The sequence below is a fragment of the Grampus griseus genome (genome assembly GCF_964374135.1).
Source record: "Grampus griseus genome assembly, chromosome: 20".
Taxonomy (NCBI): Eukaryota; Metazoa; Chordata; class Mammalia; order Artiodactyla; family Delphinidae; genus Grampus; species Grampus griseus.
In genome coordinates, this window is record NC_139014.1 from 22,202,225 (window position 1) to 22,220,532 (window position 18,308).

At 58.0% G+C, this 18,308-nt stretch overlaps 1 protein-coding gene across 3 annotated transcripts; it reads right to left on the reverse strand.

The window, feature by feature from the left end:
• Positions 1–6,857: 6,857 nt before the first annotated feature.
• OSBPL7 (oxysterol binding protein like 7) lies at positions 6,858–17,834 on the reverse strand. 3 transcript variants are annotated; one of them, XM_082678489.1, is made up of 22 exons: positions 17,707–17,834; positions 17,473–17,598; positions 17,245–17,298; positions 16,520–16,633; positions 16,054–16,164; positions 15,841–15,958; positions 15,060–15,163; positions 14,614–14,706; positions 14,398–14,530; positions 14,215–14,309; positions 13,936–14,031; positions 13,128–13,265; positions 12,440–12,533; positions 11,273–11,505; positions 10,990–11,127; positions 10,077–10,140; positions 9,900–9,978; positions 8,791–8,935; positions 8,548–8,692; positions 8,335–8,461; positions 8,002–8,124; positions 6,858–7,833 (listed from the first exon to the last, which is right to left on the reverse strand). In XM_082678489.1, the coding sequence occupies exons 1-22, from the start codon at positions 17,779–17,781 to the stop codon at positions 7,725–7,727; spliced, it is 2,514 nt and encodes an 837-aa protein (XP_082534615.1). In that variant the 5' UTR covers positions 17,782–17,834; the 3' UTR covers positions 6,858–7,724. The 3 variants fall into 3 exon arrangements, with proteins under 3 accessions (XP_082534615.1, XP_082534616.1, XP_082534614.1); XM_082678490.1 differs by having other exon boundaries at positions 11,273–11,520; XM_082678488.1 differs by having other exon boundaries at positions 13,936–14,309.
• Between the last annotated feature and the right edge of the window lie 474 nt (positions 17,835–18,308).

The following is an 18,308-nucleotide window of genomic DNA, read 5'->3' on the forward strand; positions in this document are numbered from 1 at the left end:
TCTCACAATCTCCTTTGACAAAGGAGAGAAACTGGGCCATTATCATTATACCCACGCTACAGAGGGAAAAACGGAGGAAGGGAATAAATGGCAGAGCCAGACCCAGAACTCAGACCTCCTGGTTCTTAGTCCAGTGCTCTCCCCTGCCCACCTTGCCTCGCAGGTGGTGGAAGGGGAGTGTGCCAGCCTCTGATGGACTAGCTTGGAGGAGAGAAGCTGCCCTAGGCCTGGAGTATCTTGCTAGGTGATAGAGAAGGGAGCTAATGGGACCAGCCCTCCCTATCTCCCACTCTCTAGCTCTCTCCAGGGGTCCTAGGCGAGATGGCTTCCCACAGCAGCCAAGACTTCTCTGCTAAACTGGCACTGACCTAGCTCCCTTCGCATCCCCAATCTCATCCTTCCCGGGAGGGCACACGGATGCCCCTCACACCCTCCCACACATGCATACACCCTTGAAAAACACAACACAGGCCCAGAACAGGAGTACAAATGCAGGCCTGTGTATCATGTGTTAACTACTTAAAGATTATAAACCAAGCTAACCAATATGTTCTATTATCCAAACGACAAAATATAACTTCATTATGACCTGAAAGGTCAGGTTCGAATTTAGAATTTCCAGACTCCTCCGAGCTCCTCCCCAGTGTAGGGAGACCTGGCACTAGGCCAACAGCAGATCCTCATTTCTGTCATGGGTGGGACTGCTCACACTGGTGGGCAGTTAACCCTTGACAGGGTGTGCCTGGAAAAGATACCTGCTCTGTGGCCTAGAAGCCAGTTGGTCAGGAATTCCGTCCACCCCACAGACCTGCAGCCCTGTGGGAGGGGCGCTGTCAGAGGAAAGCCAGAACCAGACCTTTCAAAGCTGAGGGCCCTGACAGGGGCACCTCTTGTCTGGACTTAAGGATGGCCCTCTTCCTACTCTACATTCTACCTGCCTTTCTCTTTGGAAGTTCAAAGTTAGGGTAGAAGACTAATTCAGAGTTTCCTGACCCAGTGTGTGATGGGTCTGGGGGCCACAGAAGCAGGAGAGGTGTTAGTAGAAGCTTAGTGGAAAATTAGCAGAAAGTTCTCTCATAGGGGCTCTGTGTGGTGGAGGGGTCTTGAAACAGCCCCTGGGAGCACTGTTACCTGGCAGTGAGGAGGCACCAGCAGAGTGCCTCCCCCAGACCACCTGGGTCATTTCTGGGAGTGGTTGGGACACCTGGGTCTCCCAGAAAAGGGGGTTTCCTGGCCCAGCGAGTGTTCTCTGAAGAGTACAGGTGAACAGTGGTTGGATACCCTGCTGATAAATGGTGTCTGTGCTCATTTCTCGCTGCTGAGCTGGGAGCCAGCCACTGAAGATTCGCAGGGGCCTGATACTCAGCGAACAGTGGACGCAGCCAGCCACTCACCAGGTGGGCTCAGGTGTGCCTGAATGGGGCCTTTCAGGAGAGCCAGGTGCCCTCTTGAGGCTACTTGATGAATCTCACTACCTCCATCCTGCATACAGGGACCCAAGCCAACTCTCCTCCCCATGCTCTCTCCTTCTGGCTCCTGTCCAGACCCTTCCAATTTCTTCTTCCACCTACGGCCTCCCCATAGTCCAGCCCACCCATCATTCTGAGAGGCCTCTCATGTTAGGAACCAGCAAGGCCCAGCATCCCCAGTGCCCTGGCATCCTGGGGCACAGTAAAAACACTTTGGACTTACCCATACGAAAGCACCCCTCCAAATACTTTGGGGCCTGGAAGCATCTTCCAGCAACCTGAGGGTTTTGTACTGTGTGATGACATATGTTAATGAGACATGGATAGTCTCATTAACCCCAACTCCTAGGGCCAAGCTCACCCTGCCCCAGAGCCCCATGCTGAGCTGACTCTGGTGTGTTGGGGATCTCAAGAGCTCTCAGTGACCCCTCTCTGCATGGGGGCAGGTGAGGAGAGGATGAGGCAAGAATCAGGGTGCATCAGTCCCTGAACTCTTCAGGCCAGGTGGCCGGGTTAAGAGTCTGTACCGGGGGCTTCCCTGGTGGCACAGTGGTTAAGAATCCGCCTGCCAATGCAGGGGACGTGGGTTCAAGCCCTGGCCCGGGAAGATTGCCGCGGAGCAAGTAAGCCCCGTGTGCCACAACTACTGAGCCTGCGCTCTAGAGCCCACGAGCCACAACTACTGAGCCCACGTGCCTAGAGCCCGTGCTCTGCAACAAGAGAAGCCACCGCAGTGAGAAGCCCGCGCCCCGCAACGAAGAGTAGCCCCCACTCGCCGCAACTAGAGAAAGCCCGCGCACAGCAACAAAGACCCAACGCAGCCAAAAATAAATAAATAAATAAATAAATGAAAATATAATCTGATCCTGCCTGCAACCTATTCAGAGTCCATATTCGGGAAAATTCTAAAAAAGAAAGTCTGTACCAGGAATAGGTGAGCAAGACTTAGCCCAGAGCAGCCTGTGAGGGTCCCTCTGAAGTCTCTGCTGCCCTCCCTGACCACCCAAGGGGCACAGAGACAGGTCCCAGGGGGAGAGCACTAAGCCCCACCTCCTTTTCTGCCCATGCGGGAACCAGAGGGTCTCTGAAGGGGGAAGTCACTTGTGCAGTGGGCCCTTTCCAGGAAGAGGGCATCGTTAAGCTAATGGCCAGCCACAAGGGGCCCCCTGAGCTTTCCCTAAGGAGGATCCCAGGCAATGTGACCAGGGATCTTTAAGGTGCCTGTGAAGAAGGGGAATAGTAGGGCCTTTGTGGGACAGGCCGAAACCAGCGGACCGAAACCAGCGGACTCGAAGTCAGGCATCAACACCTTTGCATCCCAAGCAGGCGCTGCAGACCCTGAGGGTATCCCCACCACTGCCCCATGCTGCTTTCCTTCTCCCTGTAGCAGAGCCAGCGGGAAAAGCCCACTCACAGCCACCTGGGCTGCATGCCGTTGGGGAGCAGGGAGGTGGGTGCCTCCAGCTTCAGGGGATCAGATCCGGACCCTGTCCTCCAGGAGAGGAAGTGAGGTGTCCCCTGAGAGCTGCAAGTCAGCACATAACGACTCCTCCCAAACCCCTGCACTAGATGACCAAACTCTAGCAGAGCTTCCAGCAGCCTGTGTCCCTAGGATGAGCCCAGTCCCCTCAGATGCCTGCCTGAGAAAACTCCACACTGCCAGCAGAATTCACTGCTTGTTCTAGCCAACACCTGACACCGGGCCCTGACTTCCTTTTCTTAGAGCATTTACTAAGAAGGGCTTGTAATTGCGACTCCTTCCTCCGTCCCTCCTCCTTCTACAACAAGAGTGTTTTTCTCAAGGACCTGAAAACCACTACTTGAAATGCAGCCATCAGGAAGGACAGAGGTCCTGTCTCCCAGTCTCTCTCAGAGGACAGGATCCTAGGATGATCGCTGCTCGCGGGCACCCTGGCCTCATCGCACTGACACTGCCGACCCTTTGTAATTTTCTCTTCTCTGAGCTGCTTGAGGCCCTGCTGTCCTTCCCCACTCCTTCATTGTCCCCTTAACCGCCCAGTCTCCTCTGCACAGATCAGAACAGAGCTCAGCTCTTTCCCCTCCTGTCAGTAGTCACCGAATAAAATCTGTTTTCACCACTTCAGCTAATGTCCGACTATGTTTACCTTTGACACTGGCTCCTGGCCTGGTTCAGCACTCCCTCCTCTCTGCGACTCACTACAAACACACAAGCACGCACCCCCAACCACCCTTTATTCAGAAGATCCAGGGACTTTGGGAGGGTGCAGGTTATAAGTGTTCTGGTCTTTTTTTCTGGGCTTTTTTGCCCCTTGCTACCCAGGTATCCCCATCAGCAATACAGTAGCTAATTTTTTTTTTTTTGGCCATGGCACGTGGCTTGCGGGATCTTATTTACCCCACCAGGGATCAAACCTGGGCCCCACCAGTGAAAGCACCGAGTCCTAACCACTGGACCGCCAGGGAATTCCCTCAGTAACTAAGTTTTAGGGTTTTTTTGATTTTTCTTTATGAATTTTTGAATTGTATTTTATTTTTTTACAACAGGTTCTTATTAGTTATCCATTTTATACATATTAGTGTATATATGTCAATCCCAATCTCTCAATTCATCACCCTGTCCCCCGCCGCATTCCCCCCTTGGTGTCCATACGTTTGCTCTCTACATCTGTGTCTATATTTCTGCCCTGCAAACCGGTTCACCTGTACCATTTTTCTAGGTTCCACATTTATGCGTTAATATACGATATTTGTTTTTCTCTTTCTGACTTACTTCACTCTGTATGACAGTCTCTAGATCCATCCACATCTCTACAAATGACCCAATTTCATTCCTTTTTATGGCTGAGAGTAACTAAGTTTTAAAAGACGATTCTAATCTGTCTCTAGGTGGAGCGATTTGGGGTTGGAGGGTCCACGGCAGGTGAGGTCAGGACGGTCAGCTCTCACCTGCCCCCCTCACCCTCTGCCACCACCCTCGGGTCCAGGTTTTCCCCTGCTGTTCAAGCTCTGACCTTTGCTCATCTGGGAAAGCAGGTGCCCGGCTTTACAAACCGGTGTGTCCCACCTTGCCTCTTTCCCAAGCCGAGTCAGGATGTGGACCGTTGAGCCCATATCCTGCCCTCGGCCCAGGCCCGCCACATCCTCCCAACAAAGCCAGGGGTCTGTGCCTGGGCTGGGCTGCCCTGAGGCCCCACGGTGAGCAATCCTGCTGTGAGCCCTCAGCTCAGACTAGACTGAGAGGGATTTGAGAAGGAGGCCCAGCACTTCTTTCTCAGACCAGACTTGAGCTACACCCCCAACTGTCTTCCTGGTGCCCAGGAGGTGGCCACCACCCTCTGTACCCACAGCTGCTTTTGCCCCTTCACACTCTGTCCACAGAACACAGCCTGCAGTCAGAAATCCAGGCTCCCCTCAGCCTGGCCTTAGCGCCCTGTCAGCAACGATCCACCAAACCCTGGCTGGATGGGGAGGGCTTCTGAGAGACGACAGTCCTCCAGCAGGGAATGCCCCCCAGCAAGAGCAAAACCAACCTGACCACCTTCACCGCTGAGGGGAGAGGATACTGGTCTCGACGGCAATAGCCACAGACGGCTTGGCTCCTGTGGGCAGAGGAGTTGCTAGTCTCCTGTCTCCACTACAAAAATAACTTTGGAATTTGGTCTATTTGAAACTCTAGTTCTTAAAATATGTGGAAGTTGAACACAGGCTGGTCAGTCAGGCTGTGTGTGGCTCTGGGTAGAAAGGGTGGGGGAGGAAGACAGTGTACCTTGTTTTAAAAAAGACCCTGAATGTGTGCAGGCTTTGGCTTTTTTCTGGAATGGGTTGAGGTCATTTCTGGTGCATGGTGTCAGGACAAGTGTGTTCCTTTTAGCACCTTCTGTAAATAAACTGTGGAAATGTGGACCCCACCCACCCACCCCAGGGGCAGGGGTGGGGGTGGGCTGGAGGAGAGGGAAGAAGAAAAGGACTAGGATTGGGAGGGCTGTTGTAGCTCAGGGGTCCCCTCTGTTCTTGCTGCCCCCTGAGAAAGCATGACCAGCTCTTGGGACATCCCTGCTTCTCCCTGTAGCAGAGCCAGTGGGAAAACCCCACTCACAGCCACCTGGGCTGCATGCCGTTGGGGAGCAGGGAAGTGGGTGCCTCCAGCTTCAGGGGATCAGATCCGGACCCTGTCCTCCAGGAGAGGAAGTGAGGTGTCCCCTGAGAGCTGCAAGTCAGCACATAACGACTCCGCCCAAACCCCTGCACTAGATGACCAAACTCTAGCACAGCTTCCAGCAGCCTGTGTCCCTAGGATGAGCCCAGTCCCCTCAGATGCCTGCCTGAGGGAGCTCCACACTGCCAGCAGAATTCACTGCTTGTTCTAGCCAACACCTGACCCCGGGCCCTGGCTTCCTTTTCTTAGAGCAGGGCCTGTGTGTGCAGTGCGGTGGGCTGAGGGGCTAGGAGACAACTAATGAAATCAGGAGCCTGGACATACATTCTCCTCTAAGACACAAAAGAAGCCAAATGAAGGACCACGGAGTCCCTGAACAGAAAGGCAAGGCACTTGACCAAGATCAGAACAGCTTTGGAATAACAGAGCTGGGACCTGAACTCAGTCGAGGCGGTGCGGGAGGGGGAGAAATGCAGCTCGCCCTGTTCTCCCATCCCTTAGTCCCTCCCCCCTCCCCCCTTCCCTTGAAAAGTCACTGAGGGGGTGAGAGGGTGAGTACAGACCTGACCGAGGATGCTGGGGGTGGGGGCAGCTTCTGTGCCAGAGGGCGACAGGGACCACACAGTTTTCTGCCTGCTTAAGGAGTTTGGGTTTTCCCCTGAGGCGCTCAGAAGCAATGGATGTATCTGAAGCAGGTATGAGGTACAATATTTCTCTTTTAAAATATCACCCTGGAGCTTCCCTGGTGGCGCAGTGGTTGAGAGTCCGCCTGCCGATGCGGGGGACACGGGTTCGCGCCCCGGTCCGGGAGGATCCCACATGCCGCGGAGCAGCTGGGCCCGTGAGCCATGGCCGCTGAGCCTGCGTGTCCGGAGCCTGTGCTCCGCAACGGGAGAGGCCACAACAGTGAGAGGCCCGCGTACCAAAAAAATAAATAAATAAATAAAATAAAATAAAATAAAATATCACCCTGAAAGCCAGCATTAGAATGGAAGTGACTGGAGGCTCCAAGGATACTGCAATAGTCCAGGCGAAAGTTGATAAGGGCCCAGCCTAAGCTAGGTGCAATCACGAGAAGGGGTCAGAGAGACACTGAGGCAGAAGTGACGGGAGGTGAGGATTCAGGGAGAGAGATGACATTGGGTCTTTAGCCCAGGTGAGTGGGGAGCTATGGGCCTTCACGGGGCTTGAGCGCACGTGTTTTTCAATGAATGGTCACAGGCCAAAGTTTGGGACAGTCTTTACTGGAGTTTGGAATGTCATAGCAATTCACCTTAATCAGAGGCAGACTGGTAAAATGAGCAGCAATGGTGGCGGACCCCCCACAGGGGACATCCGGCCTACACGAGGAATCCTGCTCGCCCGCAAGCAGTACACAGGCACACGCACACACTCTCCTACACAAACCAACACTCTCATGAGTGCTCGCTCACTCCGGGTGGGTCAGAGGCCAGGCGCCCTTCCTGCCCTGTCTGCTCTGGGGGATCCACTGAGCTGAGACTGTAGGAAACCACTTGAGGACCAGGGACGAAGGAGCTGCAGGCGTTTTGCAGTTTGGGAGAAGGGGATCCAGGAGGATAGGAGAAATTGCCAGGGCCAAGCAAAGGGAGCCCCTCTGGGCCAGGGCAGGGGGAGAAGATGCTGGAGATGGGGCATGGGAGGGACGGGGGTGGGAGAAAAGGCCATCCCCTCTCCTTCACTCACTCCAACCTCACAGCTGGGGCCTGAGTCCTGGGCATGGGAATCCTGGGGAACGTCGAGGGGTCCCCTGTGTCCTAGGAAGGCACTGAAATGGGGAACAGATCCTGGAGGGCCTGGAGTCTCCCCCAAGTACCCCAGGGGGTAAGGAAGGGGTTGACAGAGCAAGGAGGGTCTTACATGCTGGTTGTCTGGGGCAACAAGACTGGGGAAGCACGAATACTGCTTCCCACCCCAAACAAGGGGTGGGTGATGGGCTGAGATGCAGCCCCTCTGGCCGGCAGAGGGGAGAGGGCCAGAGCCAGGGCTTCCCCTTTGGTCTCCAGGGCAGTGAGTGGGAGAGCCTGGCCTCGCCCATGTGTCCGTGGCGGGGTGGGGGCAGGAGGGGGGACCGGGGCCTCCTGCCCCTGGGGCCTGGGCTACCAGAGCACGGCCCCGTCCAGGTTCCCGTAGCCCGGCTCGGCCCGCAGCCGCCAGTATGTGTTGTTAGTCACCCACCACTCCTTCCCGCTGCTGTCTGTCTGCCGCCTGGGGGGAAGGGGGCCGTGGAAGAAGAGGGGTGAACACCCAGCACTGAGGCCGGGGTCCCGAGACGCTGCCTTACGCTGCCAGCCCCACTCAAAGCAGGAAGGGGCTAGTGGGGAGGAGGAGGGGGGCCTGGGTTGCAGAGAGACCTGGAGAGGGGGGCAGAGGCACCTGAAGAAGCGAGCCTGGTGGACAATGTTGTTCTCCTCCATGACTTTGCGCCTGTCTCGCTGAAGCTGCTCGATCCTTCTCTTCTGGGCCTCGGCGGCCTGTATGTTCCCCTCCTCCAGGTACCTGAGCAACCAGACGGCAGTCAGCGGAACTGCCCACTCTCAGAGGCCCCCAAATCCAAGGCCGCTGTGCCTGCCCAGTTCTGCCCCCAAACGGGTCCCATCTCCCCGAGGCAACTCAAGGAAGGAAGGACATAGTCCCAGGTCTGCGTGGAAACCCACGTGGGGAGGGAGGAGCCCGGAGCTTCCGGAGCGGCACCCGCCTGGCACTGACCTCTGGTCTGGCCGGAGCCGCGTGTCTGTGGAAGGTAGGGACCGCTTCAGCTCTGCCGTCAGCTCATTCAGCTCCAAAGCAAACTGAGTGAAGCCGAAGTTGCGCTCATAGTTTGGGGGCATTGAGTCTAGGGGGAAGGCAGGGGGCTGGGGCAGGTGGGCTGTGCACAGCTGCCCTCACCTCTGCCCAGCCCACCCCAAGCGCCCCACTTACTGGGTTTCCAGATGCACTGACTGCCCGGCGGGGGTCCCCGGTACAGGCCCTCGGGCCACTTCCCGAAGAGTCGGTGGAGGACGCGGCCGCTTCGGCTAAACACGGCACCCTGCACCTCATGGACGTTGGAGCTCCAGTACTTGGCCTGGGGTGGGGGTGGGACAGAGGGCTTAGGGAGGTGTCCCCTCCTCTTCCCCGGGGCGAGCTGCTGGGACGGACAGGTGGGGCAGGGAGGCCACCCACCTTGCAGAAGGTGATCTTGCAGTGGCAGGAGCTGTCCTGCGTGTTCCGGATGAGCACCTCCCCGTAGTGCTCAATCCAGCGCTGGCCACTCAGGATGTTGTGAATGCAGGACGTCACCTTGTTCCACTCAAAGTGGTCCCCAAACCTGAGAGAGACAGAGCATGGCGGGGGGCAGCTGGCCGGCCCTGGGGAACAAGTGCCACCCTGAGCCGGGGAATGCCTGTCTCATCAGAGCAGGTCATGCGGGTCTGGGAAAGGAACCCTGGGGTCCTGGTTCCAGCTCATGGTCCTTCCATGAAGGATGACATATTTATAAAGGAAAGCAGCCTTCACAGAAAGTATTCAACTAACACATCTCCATCTGTTGAGAAAGCTCCAGAGGGCCTAAGTCACAGGGGTAAAAACATAGACGGGTCTATGTCCTTGGGATATATGTCTGTTCACATATATCAGCCTGTTTACTCCCCACTTCTGTCGAATATTACTTATTACTCTTATTTTATAGACGAGCAGACTCAAGGCTCTGGGGCATCAAGTCTTTCTGCCGCTTGTCTAATTAAGCAGCAGAACCAAGACTCCCGCCCAGGACTTCTGACCCTGAAGTCCAGGGTCTTCCCCACCCCTGCACTGGCCTCTGGTTGCAGTTCCCCACCTGTAACATGGCGAGATGAGGGTGCTTCAAATGTGGTTTGTGAGCAGTCCTGAAATCACTTTAGAATCACTTTAGGCTTGTGTGCGTGTGTGTGCGTGTGTGTGTGTGTGTGTGTGTGTGTGAGTGTGTGTGTGTGTGTGTGTGTGTGTGTGTGTGTGTGTGTGTGTGTGTGTGAATGGGTTACTGTGCACTGACTTGAAGTCTCAAATGCATTCCTTACTGTGAGTCATGGTCAAAAAGTGCGAAAGCCACTTGATCAGGTGACCCTGACGAGCCCTTCCAGCTCTAAGACTGTTCACCTTTCTTTACTGACAACTGCTGTTAACCCAGGTATAAATGTACAGACACTGCCCCACCCTGAGCCGCTTCAGACCAGGCCTCTCTCTCCTGTCCCTCCCACGTCCCCATCCCAGCCCGGGGAGGATGGCCTGTAGGCTGGGCCTGTGCCTACACTCACCTGGGCAGGCTCACATTGACCATCCCCACAGGCACAATCTCCAGGGATTTGCCCCAGAACTTGTTCTTCCACTTCATGTCTGGAGTTGGGTGGGGGAAGGAGAACGACTGCAGAGATAAGACCAGAGTGTTCCAGCCCCTCCCCCATCTGCGCTTCACCCCCAGCCCCACCCTTTACCTTGCCAGAATATGAAGTTCTCAGACTCCGCATGGCACGCCGAGATGGGGGGGTGGTGGGAGACCTTGATGAGCAAGGAAGTCTTCTAGAGGCTGCTCTGAGGACCCTGGGGTCTGCTCCTGACCCCAGGCCCCCAACATCCCTCACCCCCATCCCCAGTTCCCCTGGGAACCAGAAGACCAGTTAGTTCCAGGTCTCTTGTCTAGGTGTCCTTGGCCACCACCCAAATTCCATCTCCCTCTCCTTTCCCACGAGGCCCCTATGTTCTCCCTTCTCCCTCCCTCCGCTCTAGGGCCCTCCTTGCCGACCCTGTGCATGGTGTCCTCCAGAGATCCTGCCCAAGTCCTCTAGCAGTGACAGGTGGGGCCTCCACCCATGGCCTGCCTGAAAGCCAGCCCTCCCATGAGGACCCTCTTCCCTAATCATCTTCTCCCCCAAAGCCGATTATCACCCTGCAATCTCCACAACACACCCTCGGAAAAACTCGGCCTTGCCCTCATTAGAACAGCTCCCCATCTGGAACCTTGAACTCAGGGATCCCACAGCCTGCCCTCCTTGCCTCTCCCCATCCCCTGGCGCCCACGACTGCCTGAGTGTTCCCTACAAATTGCAATTCTAAGCATGTCACTCTACTGCTTAAAACTCTCCCGTGACTACCCGTGGCCTTCAGGATTTAAAAACCAAGCAACCAACAGAGCTGAATAACCTCCTATGAGCTTCCAGAATCCCAGCTCTAGAACATGGTACAGTAACTCCTTGTTTGAAGTCCCTCTCCCCAAGGAGCGGGGAGCTCCTCCCTTGACGGCCCGACTGTCGGGTGTTCTCACCCACGCCCTGGCCCCTTGAAGCCCGGGTGTTCCCCGGCCTTGGCCACATGGCTGCCCCAACCAGCCCACTTCTTCCAGGGCCTCACCTGCTCACTGATGAAGCGGAAACCTCGGTCGGGCCGCTCGCACTCGTAGGTCTCCCCCAGGACAGGGTTGAAGGGCTTGCAGCCCGCCCGGTGGTATGTGGAGGAGTAGGCTGACACTGCGAAGGCTGCGATGTACACCTGCAGGGGGCGGGGCGCCGGGGGATCAGAGGAGATGCCGCCCTGCCAACACCCTACCATGAGCCAGGACGGGGGCCTGGGGTGGGCCCGGTAGACCGGATCCTGGGAGGTGGCGGCAGCCTGGGCGGGGGCTGGGCGGACCCACCATGCGCTCGCAGGGGTCGGTGGTCTGGCTGGCCTGGTCCAGAAGGCTGCTGTACTCCAGCTCCTCGCAGAGCCGCTGCAGGGTGCTGAGTGGCTCGTTGAGCTGCACGGGCATCGACACCTTGGACAGGTCCTTGCCGATGTTGTTCCACAGGATGTTCCACAGGCTCACGTCGGCCCCGGGCCCACTGGCCGCAGGTAGGCATCGGCGGCGGGGTGGTCCCACGGCTCCTCCTGGAACACAATCCCGGGGCCAACCCGCCTGTCACTCTGCCTTGGGCACCTCGCATGCAGGCTCACGGCCTCCCGAGCTCCTGAGGTGCTCCCAGGTCTGCTCGCTCCCAGGCCCCAGGCTCGACTCACTATGGGGCAGGCGGCTGGGGGCTAATTCTTTTTTTTGGGGGGTGGTGGGGAGTGGTTCATTCTTGATGAGCTCCTGGGGATTTAGGTGAGCAGCAGAGTTAAGAACCAGAGGACAGTTCCCACTGTTGGAAACAGAAACCCTGCACCCCAGAAGCCCTTCCTGACTCTCACCCTTGGCTTCTGCTCCGTTTCATGAGCACAGAAACCAATGTCAAAATTATTCAGCCCAGGGCTTCCCTGGTGGCGCAGTGGTTGAGAGTCTGCCTGCCGATGCAGGGGATGCGGGTTCGTGTCCCGGTCCGGGAAGATCCCACATGCCGCGGAGCGGCTGGGCCCGTGGGCCATGGCCGCTGAGCCTGCGCGTCCGGAGCCTGTGCTCCGCAAAGGGAGAGGCCACAACAGTGAGAGGCCCGCGTACCGCAAAAAAAAATAAAAAATAAAATAAAACAAATAAAATTATTCAGCCCATTTTATAGATGAGGAAACAGGCTCCAAGAAGGAAGATGACACGTACAAAGCCACACTGCTAAAAAGCGGGCCCTTCTGCCTATCAGGCCCACGCGAGCCTTCGCAGAAGCCCAGATTGGAGACTAGCCCCAGGCTGAGCCTGCCCCGCCCCCAGGGCCACCCCTGGAGCACAGTCACAGCTTAGCCTTACTCACCCTCAGGGTCACCCCTGGAGTCAGCACCCGAAGCCATTAGCCCACCAGTACTACAAGGGACTACTTCCCAAGGGGCCTGGGCCTGGACGAACCCCGTTGCTGTGCCCACCTCCTGCCCTCCCTCCTGCCCGTCTGGCTGGCACCTTTCTGACAGCGCTCAGCTCCCCTGAGGTCGAGCACCTCCTCGGACAGGCTGGTGGTGACTTCACTGGTGCACGACTCCTCCTCCTCTGAGCCCTGGGCCAGGGACAGATGACAGGCTGGGCAGACTAGGCCTCCCCCAGGCAGCTGGACAGTGCCCAGGGCCTGGCAAGAATCTGCCCAGCTAGCCCTTTGGTGGGAAGGGGAAGAGAATATATTTGGGAGGGTCTGAGCCCTAAGACACTGCCCTGGGAGGCCTGGAATCACGGCGTGCCCTGCCACCTTGGGAGGGAGAGGGCCTGGCCTTACAACTAGCAGGGAGACAGCTCAGGAGCTTGGCGGGACACTGAGGGAAGGGAAGCTGGGGATTACTGGGATTCAGGGTCAGGAGGGTGAGCATCAAGGGAGTGCTAAGGCTGAAACGAGGTCACAGAAAGATGACGGGGTGCAGCTGAGACAGCAGTTTCAGTAGAACCCATGGGGATGGAGCACATCAAACTGGAAGAAGGGTCTCCAGCAGAGATTTCTAAGCAGGGCCGCACAAACCCAGCAGATCTGGACGTGTTCCCAGAGAAGTGGCCGAGGTGGTTAGAAAGGACTTGGGAATCCACAGATTCCAGTCTCCCGGGACCGCACCCCTCTATTCCCAGGGTCCCTCCTCTCTCACTACCAGCTTCCCCGCTCCCTCACCTCATTCTCAGAAGAGCTGGCAGAGAGGAGAACCTCACAGGCATCAAAGAACTCTGTGTGGGAATCAGCGAGGGAAAGGACGCTGCTCTGGGACAGCTGAGGGGTCAGCTCTCGCCCCTTCATGTACAGAGCTTCTTGCTGTGGGAGCGGGACAGGTGTCAGGCCCAAGGCCCAGCCGGGAGAGTCAGGCAGGGCTCCCCTGGCCTGACAGCTCCCTTGTGAGGGAAGTGTGACTGGGGACTTTTACTATCTGAGTCTGAGACCTGCTGAGCAGGAGAAGATGCGGAGGGGAGCGAGTGTAGTGGGGTACGAAGGCCTGGTGGAAAGATCCTGGCCTGGAAGTGAGGAGACACGGGTTGCATGATAACTGCCTGGGCACTGACTCTGAGCCTGGCTCCAAGCCCTTTGCGTGTATCAACTCCATCAATCCCAACACTCACCCTACCAGGGAGGTGCAATTATTACCCCCACTTTGCAGATTAGGACACTGAGGCTCTGGGTCATGAAGCCAGCATACAGTGGAGCCAGATTCAAACCCATGTAGTACGGGAGCCTGGGCCCATCAACTAGATCCTCTGAGTCTCAGTTTCCTCATCTGTGAACTTGAGGGTAAGAATCACTGCCTCACGGGACTCTGACTTAAAAACAAAAGCACTCTGCACGCTGTTAAGAAATGACCCAGATGTGGCTGCTGCCCGTGTTCCGTGAAAGGGGCTGGAGTTTCAGGTCTGAACGCCAACCACGCCTTCACTTCTGCTGAGAAAGAAGGCCCAGAGGAATGGTCCCCACAGCCCACCCCGGCTCCCACCTCCTCGGGGTTGAGGGAGCTGAAGGAGTCTGCAGTGGTGTCGGAGGACACGGACAGCGAGTGGAGGCGCCTCGGGCCAGCTGCGGCCTCAGAGACCTGCAGGGAGAGGGTGAGGGCACAGGTGCCGGGACGGGGCGGGTGAAGCCCTCCCCAGCCTGCCGGGCACAGCCTGCCTCCTCCAACCTCCCTTCCCGGCCCAGGTCCGGGACCACCCCCAGGCCTGCAGTCCTCGGGGCTCGGGCCCACTCCTCCCACTGGCCACCCTGCCCCCAGCCTCACCCCCAGCCTGGATGGATCCGAACCCTGGTGCAGGTCCCTCAGTCGGTCCCGTTCAGTGGTGAGGGCGGCCAGGACACTGCTGAGCGAGCTGTGCACTGTGGGGGCAGGCCGGCCATCAGACTCCCTTCCTCTCCCTCTCCCTCTCCCCGCCTGCCCCCAGCCACCCCCAGGGCACGCACTCACCCTTCTGAGCCAGGGCCCAGAAACTGCGCTGCACGTGGGCATAGTCTGGGGGTGGCAGCCCGCGGGGGCCCGAGGGGTCCCGGGACTCCAGGTAGCGAGATAGGTTGGGAACAGAGCCGTGGAGACGACCCACCTGTAGGCGAAGGGGAGGGGTTGAAGGGTGCAACTCCTTCAGAGCCTCCCACCCAGCATCTCGGGGTCCACACCCCACCTCACCCGCCCGATGGTGTCGTCCTTGGCAAAGCTCTGTGTGCACCATATGCGGCTGGTCCGCTTCCCCTTCTTGGGTCTCTCGGTCGTCACCGAGGCCTGGCAAGTCGAGGTGAGGGAGTTTCAGTCTCAGGGTGGGGAAGACCACCAAAGCCGGGAGAGAGGTAGACGGTCATGAAGGAGGACGCAGAGACACCAGCATCCCGGAGGCAGAAGACCGACAGCCTGGCAGCCGCCTGGGCACAGGAGGAAGGGGTCGCTCCAAAGGGGCAGAAAGACAACCCTGAGGCGGTCTGGACACGGTGGGGAGGGGCAACGGGGAGATGGTGGCTCTCCAGGAAACCGCAGCATATAAGGGGGACTGGGGACCTGTCCGGGGAAGTGATGGAGATGAAGACAGCAAGAGCGGAGATAGCCCTGGGCGGGCCCCTGCCTCCTCCCCTGGACCTTACCTGGTGTGTGGGGATAACAGGGGCTGAGGGGATCCGGGGCAGGGACTCCAGGCTCTGGAGGAGTCTGTGGAGTTCCTGGAGCTTCCCCTGACACTCAGAGAGCTCTGCGGGAAGGATGAATGAGGAAGTCCCTCTCCCAACACTGGCCAGGCCCCCCAGAGTCTGTCCGTTAGCTTCCCTTCCTCCTCCAAAGACTTCACCAGCAGCCACGGAAATGCCGACACTGGCTGCCCTCCCCCACTCACGAGCCCAAAGCAGTTCCCAGCTCCCACCCTTTGGTCTGGCCTCACGGAAGCGCCCGCACCCCAATCTGCACTCTGTTCCCAGACCACACCTTACCTCGGCCACCTCCACACAGGCCAGGGGGCTCCCACTCTCGCTCTCCCCCCTTGGTTTGCATTTCCCTCTCCCAGGCCAGCATCGCAGCCTGCAACTCCAGGAATCCGGTTCTAGTGCACACCCCTTCCCTGGCCCTACTCCTCAGGACCCCTCCCTGTGTTGGCATTCTGGATCTTCTTTTTCATGAGTCCTGGCCCTGTGTCCGGGTCTGTCTATATGCCTAGAGCACGAGCCCCATCATTCTCTGTAAGCCTGAGGCTCCCCAGGGCAGGGCCCTAGGAGACCTGATCAGCCTAGAGACGGAGGCTGTCTCCCCCATCAGACTGGGTCTCCCAGAGGCAGGGATGGAGGTAACATTTTCTCCTCCTTGTGACTGCTGATGCCACCTAGATGCAATAGCATGGGCCCTTCCCACGGAGGCGCAGTGCCAGGGGCCCCTCACCATGAGAACAGCGGTCTAACCCATCACTGTCCCTCAGCCAGGAAGACACCTTCTCCTGAGGTCCAACCCCTGGCAGAGCCGAGGCACTACCCGCTGCCGGAAGCTGGGCACCAGGAACCTGTGGGGTGAGTCAAGGGTCAGCAAGGTGCCTGCCTCCCTGAGTCTCATCCTGAATCCCCACATCATCTGTCGCTGCCCCAGGGCCCATCTTACCTTCCGGTGAGTGGTGCTGGGCAGCAGGCTTCGGGGCACATCCAGGTGCTGGGCCAGGCGGTGGGCACGCAGCTGAGCCACCCAGCTCTGGAACAGGTCCTGTGATTTGATCTGCAGAGGTGATGGAGAAGGGGAGGGATGCATGAAAGGGAGGATTGCTTTCTAGAGGCAAGAAGTTGGGGCTCTGGTCCGCAGGCAGGCAGGGTCTCTCCCTATAGCACACAGCTTGTGCAAAGGTCCCTTGCGGGGAGGCAGAAACAGCTTCTGCAGGTCTCCAAGCCTTCAGCTCTGTTCCTGTTCACACAACAGCCAACAGGGCCAGTTTGCCATTGGCTATTGTACATGGTAGGAACTCCCTTCTGGTCAAACTCAGACAGACCCTCGGCCCCTGTCCCTCTCTCCTGCGTGCCCCAGTGCCTCTGACAGGCTGGGGACCAAGCCACCACCTGGCTCCCAGGGATGTCACCTTGAGGTGGTAGATGTTGTCTTCAGTGTCAAGGTCAATGCGCTGGGCCTTTTTGTTGATGGACATGACCGACAGTCGGACATCAATGGAGCCATGGAGCTTCCCCTTGGTGATCTGGGGTGGAGAGATCGGAGGGGGAAAGGGGGACTTGTTTTAGGCCACCAGGGCCACCATCACTGAGGTCACGCTAGGCTCAAGGGCCAGGCAGCAGGTTCACCCTCATGCCCAAGTCACAGTATCAGCAGGACTTGTCAGTCGTCCTCCTGCGCACAGGACACCCCGCTATGTCAAGTCACAATCTGAGCTCTAGGCAGTCACAGAGTGAGGAAAACTTTTCCCACCCTCAGGAATCTGCGAGGCTGAGAAAGGAGCACCTTCTTGGAGAGAGCCTGGGTGTCCAGGCCTTTAGTTCCTTGTTCCTGCAAGAGCAGAGGACAAGGACGACGATGATAAAGCTCTCATGCCTTGGGTACTTATTTTATGCCCGGCACTGTCCTGAGAGCCCTCACCAAGACAAAGACTCTATAAATGGGTGGCTGCACTCTCTCCACTGTAGAAGTGAGGAGCTGAGGCCCAGGGAAGTAACCTGCCCAAGACCCCACACCCAATAATTGGTGTCCCTGGGATTCAGACCCTGCTCTGGGGGATTCCAGAAGCCCCCTGCCCGCGCAGGGCACTCTGGGGCCAAAGTCCTCCCTCATCCCCCAGCCGAGGCCCTGACTCACATCTTGCCGAGTCGTTGCGTAGTGAAGGATCCCATCCTCGAGCACAAAGTATCTCTGTGACGTTGCCCAGAAGGGACAGGGCCCGGGGGGCAGAGAGGAAAGGATGTGGGGAGAGAGCAACCATACAGAAGTTTCTTCTGACACACAAACAGACTGTACCCCCCGGCAACCCCACACATCCCCGTCCGGCGTCCCCATCCGGCCCCTCCCCTTGCCCTGCCTCCTTACCTTGTGCCAGCCTTTCAGAGGCCACTTCCTCTTCTTGAGCAGGTGGCCTTCCTGCCTCTCGGGCATGATACCCTCTGCCCCCAGCCGGCCCCGAGGCTCCTCCACTACCTCCCACAGCTCGGAGGCCTGCAGTCCAGGACAGAGTTGGGGAGCGGCCGGTGAAGCGACCAGCTCTGCCTTTTTCCCCTGTGGGCCAAGCTCGGCGCGCCCACTGCCTACTCCCCACCCTCAGACCTGCTGGGCACTGCTGGGCTTGGCGGACTGTGTGCTCTCAGCCAGGGAGGGAGGGTCCCGCTCTTGGAAGTCCATGGGGAAGGGAGTGGCCACTCCCTGCTGAGGACGTAGAGGAGAGTGGAAGGGGAAAGATGTCACCTTGTCCTGAGGGGGCCCTTGAAGCAGAGAGAGACCCTGTTAGCACAGACTCGTCTATCACCTTCCCCACCTCCAGCCCCTCTTGCACCCTCTGGGATGAGAGCCCCCGAGCACATCTTCCGCTCACCTGCCACACCTCTCCCAAGCCTGTCCCCACCCCACTCTGGGCAGGTCTCAGCGCCCGCTGCCCAGAGAGGTGGAGCGCGCAGCAGGCAGGCCGGTGCCAAAAGAAAACCTCGAAAAGTCAGCCCTGCCCCACCTTAGGCACTCACACGTTCCCCGGCTCCAGGAAACACCCCATGCTTTCTCTGGAGGATTCCCTGGGGGTAATCAGAGGTGAGGCAGGGGAGTGAAGGAAGAGGCCCCAAAATAGGACAGAGGAATCCAGAGACTAGACATGCGAGATCTCAACCCAGCTCCTCTTCCGCCAGGATCCCTGAGCCCAGCACCACAGCATGGAGACT